This window comes from Rhipicephalus sanguineus, chromosome 2 (assembly GCF_013339695.2).
Source record: "Rhipicephalus sanguineus isolate Rsan-2018 chromosome 2, BIME_Rsan_1.4, whole genome shotgun sequence".
Lineage (NCBI taxonomy): Eukaryota > Metazoa > Arthropoda > Arachnida > Ixodida > Ixodidae > Rhipicephalus > Rhipicephalus sanguineus.
In genome coordinates this window covers 86,725,755-86,733,373 of record NC_051177.1, presented here as the reverse complement: position 1 = coordinate 86,733,373, position 7,619 = coordinate 86,725,755, and the positions used below count along the sequence as shown (strand labels likewise).

The window sequence follows — 7,619 nt, the reverse complement described above, 5'->3', positions numbered from 1 at the left end:
TATCAGCCAGGCCTATAGGCGTGCGCACAGGGGTTGCAGGGGGGGGGGCGCCCCCCCCCCCCCATTCACTTAAGACAGGGGGCGCAAAGTCAGCCCCACACATTGACATAATAGGGAGGGGGGCACGCTGCGACTCGGGGGGGGGGGGGGACGCTGCGACGAACATTCCCCCCCCCCTCGCCCCCTGAAGGGGAAACCTGCACAAGCCTATGGCCAGGCCGGTCTTTTGTAGCGATGCGTTGTGCTTCATTGTATCATAGTCTTATCATCCACCGCTCATGGCTGGCTGATCCCGTAGCATAAAAAGGCACTAGCGTTGGAAAAGGCATCGCTGTGCCGTACGCTGTAGCACGCCGGCGCTACCAACGTCAACATTCTTGACTAAAGACGAACGGAGTTGTTCCCCGCTTTACGTAGATATGTTGGAAAGAAAAAAACTTAAATTCCCATGTTTTTCTTTCTCACAACTCACGCATGCGCACAAAACACAAGACCTAGTATCTACCATGCTACCACCGCTACGGCCGCTACCATGGCTACCACCTAGTGATGCAGAACTATCGGTAAATTGACTATCGATAGTATCGATAGTTTTTTTGAAACTATCGATAGTGGAAACAAACTATCGATAGTGCTACTATCGACACACTATCGATAGTGCAATCGGTAGTACCATCGTTAATATTAATGTAGCAATATTACTGCCACGAGTGTTTATCGCTTCGTTTTGATGTATTCGGGTTTCACCCAAAAAGACTGATAGCAACGTTTGACGCAGACCGCGCCGTAATGTTTGATAAGCTTCACAATGGTTTGAGATCATTCTGTTAAGATTACACGCCGGACGCGAATAGTCAAGTTTATTCGAGAGCTTACGCGAGCACCAGCGATAACGCTGGAAGGTTTGATGACTGATGTATAAAGGACGACGCGTTCCACCGATGATCAGATCACTCAACGGCTGACGACTGCTCCCGCCTCTATCAGTGCGCAGCATGTATCGCTTGTATGTTGAGTTCTGATTTTCTGGGCACAAGTTCGCCCAAATAAAGAGCCCCGTATTTCCCAGTCTTGCTGCAGCATTCTTCACTGTCACAGCCACGTGACAATACTATCGATAGTGGTGTGAATAATGATGCGGTTGCTGGCCGGCCATATTGCCAAAATATTTGCGATAGCCTACTACCAGCTTCGCTTAAATTATGAGCAATTTTTGGCAGAGAAATTATTTCCGCAGTGAAAATGGCGGAATATAGCCATTAATAAATTCGTATCCAAAAGCAACCGGTTACACCTTACAATTAAGTTCTTGATAATTTTTTATCTTGAAATCATAAAATGCAATATCAATTGGAAGCCGCGCAGTCCCACCACATGTAAAGGCTCCCTTTCCGCTAAAGCAGAACGGTTTGACTTTATGATCATGTGTAAGCAAATCACTCTGGTTAAGAACACAATCATGTCAACTTTATTGCCCGCCGGCTACACTATGTACCACGCGCGCGGGGAATCAAGTTTATTGTGCAGTGACTCCGCGCTGTTGATTTTATACTATCGATAGTAGCATCGAATTTATTACTATCGATAGCGCTATCGATAGTATTTTTCACCATCGATAGTTCGATAGTGATGCAGCTATCGATAGTATCGATAGCACCATCGATAGTTCTGCATCACTACTACCACCACCCCACCACCGCACGAGACCACGAGACTAGTGGCGACGCTAGCGACCCTAGCGAGCCGCCGGCCAGTGCCAGTGCGTTCGAATCGACAGTCACCAGTCGTGTGCAAAAAGCCCAGCGAGTGGCATCGCCGTGCATTCGTTGCCAGCAAGCCTGACCCGCGCGTCTGTGAAGTTGAAGCATGGCTAACACAGTTGTCGACGTTATAAGGTGAGGACGCATCAAATTTCTGCCTTATTCCTTGATGTATCACGTAGTGGTTGCTCTCGTGTGCACTTTTACACGCTTTTGTTCTTTGCAGCAAAGCGAACAGCGCTTTCGTCGACGAAAACTACGCAGAAGCGCTGAACGTGAGTCAGCCTTTTTTTATTCCACCACCGTGGCCTCTTGTGTGAGCTTTGTGGGTGTTTCGAGCAGTATTTTTCTTGCTGAAATTACCGCGCTGTCCTGAGTAGCTAGGGGCGCACGCTGCCCGAGCTGCCCAAGGCGTGTGCGCCTCGCACAACTTCCTGGCGAGTCGTAGGACGTTCAGTAGCGCATCCTGGGCGCTTTAACTAACATTTCGTGGGCGGATGTCACTTCGAGATGTGTGTAAACGTGGATAGCTTGGAGGCTTGGCATTTTATTTCGACAGCGTTTCCAATGCGTTCAGTTCGTTCCGCGCTAATGAAGCGTGCAAGGGACCCATTCCGACTTGTCTGGATAGCCGTATTAGTCGTAGCACAACTTTAGCCCACTGACTATTGTCGCAGGACAGGAAAAGCAAAAAGAAATAAATTGAATAAACGCTTATGTGCCTGTTCCTAGCCGAAGAGGTTGCGCATGGTTCGTGACTTGTTAATGTGTCAAAGCAAGCGAAGTAGTGCGAAAAGCGTGCGCAGGCGTTAATGTTGCTGGATTCCTGTGGGAAAATTGGTTTTGGTGTGCCGTGTAGAAACGACATTACCTATTGATAACCGCGAGCCCTAACGTAGTGTTCGTTTTTTTTTGGGGGGGGGGGGGTGGGGGGGGGGGGGCCGTGTGACACCACTTCGTGCGGTAACCTATGCGTGCATCTAGCTAAGGTACCCAATTAGCCTGTATTCTTTCTTGGCTTTGCCTAGTACTGCATGTAAAAGCACCAGGCTGTGCATTGACGTTTGTTTAAATGCATTTGCAGCTTTACAACAAGGCAGCGGAAGTAGACCCCAACAACAGTGAAGTCTACGTAAAAAGGTCTCACACCCATTTCAAACTTGAAAACTGGGAAGGTACGAATTTCAGGTCGTTTTGCACCTGCATTCCTGTGTATCACCTTGTCAGTGTCAAGCATTGAATGGATGTTTTTTTTTTTGTAGGTGTAGTCACAGATGTGGACAAAGCTTTTGAGAATGGGTGCGAGAAAAATGCCAAGCTTCTCCTGAGGAAAGGGTAGGTCATGTCATTTGCTGGCTGTTACTAATGATGTTAATATTGTTTAATTTTTCTGCAGGCAAGCATTGTTCCACCTGGACAAATATGACAAGGCGAAAGAAGTTCTGGAGGAAGGATTGCACCTTGGCGGTGAGCTTATTTGTCCTATGAAAGAAATTGCACTTCACGAGGCATATGCAGAAAGCTTAATGCATGAAGTGCTTGCACATCATGTCGTGGCGTGCTTTTATCAGAACTGTAGTTACTTATTTTGTAATTTTGTTCACTTCGGTTGTGCAAATGCGTATCCTGTCTTTTGCAAATGCGTATCCTGTCTTTTGTCCTGGTGTTTCAGTATAGTGCTGCAAAAGAACAATTAGCTGTCTTTGCCATTTGTGTTGCTCTATTTTTATACCTGCACAGTGATAATTATGTGGGAAAAGAATGTCTGCATATTCAAATTTGCTGACAAAGGACCAATGCTGTGGCGACATAACCCCTTCCAAATTTGTAGCTTGTTCGTCATTTGTTAGCCAAGAGCTTGCTCAAGGGCAACTTGAGCAATATTTAATCATGTCATTGTAGTTGCACTTTTCTATGAGACTCCCACCATGCATCCGACTTGGTGCTCTGTCAATTTGAAAATAATTCTGAGTAGCAAGAACTTAAACGGAGCCTCCTCGAATGGCAATTACCTAAGATATGCGTAGCATTGTTTGGCTTGCTGTTTCCCTACTACATAGGAGGTATTCAAAGAGCTCTGGCCGCCAGGCAGCGCCAGTGAATGCCTACATCTGGTAAACAGTCGTGGTATTCAGTGATCTGTCATTTGACAGCCTGGTGTCGTGGGAAAAGATTCCAAACCAACACGCGCAGCCTAGCAACTTGGTAGTCGTTCAACGATAACAGCCGCGCGACCAGACACTAGTATGACGATTGCTGCGCTATCACCCCTTGTGGATGACGTCACGTGAGTACCTCCTACACGTATTGTGGGAAGAATGTTTGTGTGTGGTGTTCAATGTAGATGTACTTCACGTTCCCCCATTTGCGTAGTCTGCTCTTCTACATCCATTTCCCGAATCTGCCCTACCTTCTTTGTAGTTGTGGTCAGATGAAGGGATGAATTTTTCTGACACTATCCAAATAAGAATGCACCTAAAACCGATATTAGCGAACCCCTTCGTGTTGTGTGTACCAGGGTAGGCATGCAAGGCATCCCAGTATCGTCAGAGCAGCAAGTAAAAGGTAAAAAGAAGGTAGATATATCACAAACACGGTGGATTTGTGACAGTGCTGTTCTACTGGCACAATGTCTTCGGACCTGCCATACAGTGACTGCTGAAATCCTGCAACTTCAATGAGTTTGAATAGTGTCAGAAAGGTGTACATTGAACTTGATCAGTAACCACGAGAGCCATTACTGAGCATGCTGGTAGCACAGGAATTTCCCTAAAAGTGTGCCAGTGGTAATTCAAAGTACCAATCTCGTAGGTGCGTAGAGACACCACTCATCATTGCTTCAAATAGTGCAAGTCCATGCCTTTGCCTTGCAACAACTTATGGCAGCATATGCAGATTTTACTCATGGAAGCATTATTGCATCACTCTTGAGAGCACTATTATCAGTAACGAGAATAACTTCAAAGACTGCAAGTTGGAGACTGCTTACATGCTTACCATTGTCCATGTGTTTGAATGAGCAGTCATAAAATATTAGTATGTATGATCACTTCCCTGTGTCAAAATGGGCAAACAGTGGATCTTTGAAATGAATGAGTTGGTGTACCAGTACATGTAGATCCACATTCATGTGTGGTCTCATTTAATATAAACTGCCAAGTAGGTGCAATTTGTAGCCTATGAGGACAGTGCTATAAGAGAGTTGAAGTGCACCATGTGACAGCTTTTTGTTTGAATGTGTGTACTGTACAAAATTAATTTCAAATCTGTACAGTCAACTAAACTACAAAAGCAGTTTGCACCTGCCACGGTGGTCTAGTGGTTATGGTGCTTGACTGCTGACCCAAACGTCGCGGGATTGAATTTCGGCTGAGACAGCCGCAGTTTCAAATGAGGTGAAAATGCTTGAGGCCAGTGTACATAGATTTACGTGCACCTAACCTCGGCTGAACACTATTGACATTATTGCGCAGTGTTTGGCTGGTGAAGGCTGAAGTTCATGCAGGAAATGTACCATCAAGTGCCCGCCGATGGGAAATCTAACTTTCCACTTCAAACAATATCTCAAGATTATCAACTCCTTGATGCAGCCTTCAGCTGTTTGTTCTCAACATGCTCGGCTTATGCAGTTTTTTCTCAAGTTTTGAGACTGGTGTGCAGTGGAATGTGCTGTTCTAGGTATTGCTTATATTTCAAACATCGAATCCCGTATGGTGGCCCCTCTAATTTACATTAGCTGAAACTAGGCTTTCTGTTCTTCCAAAAGTTTGGAGTAGTGGGCCTTTTATTCTAACCACCAAGGGGTTTTTACTAGAATCAAGTTGCAACTCTAATTGCATTCTGTGCCCCTACCTTCAGTGGGAAGGTAGGGGCACAGAATGAGACGACAGTTACGTTATGTAACTGTTGACAATCGCGCACATGTGGGTTTGCCCTATATATTTTTCGTGTTTTCAATAAAATTTTCTGTTAGTATGCACTTGTGCTGTTCTGTTCTCCCTTTGTCAACGTTTTTTGCGCAATTTCCCTCGTACTAAATTACGAACTCTCCCAACAGTCTATTCTTCACTGGGAAATGGGGAGGAATCTGGTACAATCCAAGGACTTGGTTGAAGCAGTAATTTAAATAGTCATCCCTTTCTTGCCAGAGAGTGAAACTTTACAGCTAGCATTCTGGTGTTGTACTGCAGTGGGGACCGTGGGCTGGAACTACAATTTGTGCAATCTGCAACTTTGTTTACAGGGTCTGACTCAGATTTTGGAGTGTGGATCGAAAAGTGCTCGACTGAGATCAAGCTTCTTGAGAAAGCCAAGGAAGCTATTGTGGCTCCACCTGCACCTGCAAAGACTCGGTAAGTTTTCTTGTGGCAACTACAAGGCTTGCCTACTAAACCCCCCATGGTTTACTTTCTTGCCTCGTTAAAGCTGCGAAGAGTGCAGTCGTGAGAAAAAAAAATTGGCCGCGTATCTGCGTGCTTCGCTGCAAATGTCGTCTAAAGACGATAGAAGAGGCGCTGCGTGAGATATGGGCCATCTGGCAATACGTCGGGAAACATGAGTGCTGTGTTGCGGGCTGGTAGTCCCGGCACAGCGGCAGGCGAAGACCGGCGGTGACCAACGCGACCGGTGGGGACGCCGGCCAGCCCGAACACCCTGTTTGGCGCGATGCGCCGAAGGACAAGAAACGTCCGCACTCAACGAGTACTCTCCACAAACTTTACACGTCGCCTGGGTAAAACAGGAATGCCAGAGCGGCGCCCCCTGTCATTCGTACAATGCAATACTGAAACCGAAACCGAAACACATGAGCTTGTGCAGAGGGCACGGAGGAAGACAAGTTTCAGCGCAGTCGCATTTTCAGCTCACCTTAAGAAACTTAAGAAAGGGCGAGTAGGGCCAGGAGGACCGTCACGACGAAAACCTGCCTCCTCAGTCGTATTCGCCTGAAACGTTGGTGTGGCTTCGCGTTCCCTCCTCCGCTCCTGGCCTTTCCACAAAGCTACTGCTTAAGTACGAAGGCCCCTACCGTGTCCTACGTCAAGCATCCCCAGTTAACTATATGATTGAGCCTGTTCAATCATCTACGAACCGCCGTCGTCGCGGCCGCGAGACTGTTCACGTCGATCGACTGAAGCCGCATTATGACCCACCAGTTGTACCTGTTCCTTAGGTCGCCAGGATGGCTCCTTTTCCGCGGGGGAGTGATTTGTAACATGGTAGGGCGCAGGCAAGAATGCCTGCGAAAGAAGACGACGAAGACGGTTGTTGTTGGCGCTCGCGCTTGCTCGGCTTGGACCGCTGATTGCTTCAGCTGTGGCAATCTTTTAAGTCTCAACGTTAAACGCATACCATCAAGGTCTTTAAAATTGCGTATCTATGTATTTTCTGTTAAAGGAACACACCATCTAATACTTACCTAGTGATGTTGCGCCTCAGATATGCGTAATGTTTGGTTTTTGATCAACAATGTACACAAGTATGAACCTAGTCAGCCGTTCACGATGGCTGGCCCTTGGGCAAGTGGTTCAACTTTGGCCGAGTGGCTGAATCGAGGGACGTGCCGACAAACAGAAAGACAGACAGACAGAAAGACAGACCAAAATTTCGGCGTTTAAGTTCCCCAAGAAAGACTATCGTCTTTAAAAGTCCCGTGCCTGCTGCATTTCATGTCAGACCAACGGTCTGGCTGTGTCGCTTGCTCGGTCACTGGCGCCCATTTCAGATCTCCCAAAAAAGGGAGGGGGCCGCTTGCTCGGCATTTTACGGTATGCTTGTCTTTTTTTTTTTTTTTTTTTCATGTGATCGTCAATGTGGTAGTATGCTATAGTTTTAAAATATCATATAGAAGTGCTGTGATTT

General features: G+C 46.6%; 1 protein-coding gene across 1 annotated transcript in view; it reads left to right on the top strand.

The window, feature by feature from the left end:
• Positions 1-1,741: 1,741 nt before the first annotated feature.
• LOC119383298 (protein SGT1 homolog) overlaps positions 1,742-7,619 on the top strand; it is a 33,447-nt gene continuing 27,569 nt past the window's right edge. The window contains exons 1-6 of the mRNA XM_037651366.2: positions 1,742-1,895; positions 1,987-2,035; positions 2,845-2,935; positions 3,023-3,095; positions 3,157-3,227; positions 6,004-6,112. Of these exons, the coding sequence (XP_037507294.1) occupies positions 1,867-1,895; positions 1,987-2,035; positions 2,845-2,935; positions 3,023-3,095; positions 3,157-3,227; positions 6,004-6,112 (422 nt within the window). The 5' untranslated portion in view covers positions 1,742-1,866. The remainder of the gene's footprint in view (positions 1,896-1,986; positions 2,036-2,844; positions 2,936-3,022; positions 3,096-3,156; positions 3,228-6,003; positions 6,113-7,619) is intronic.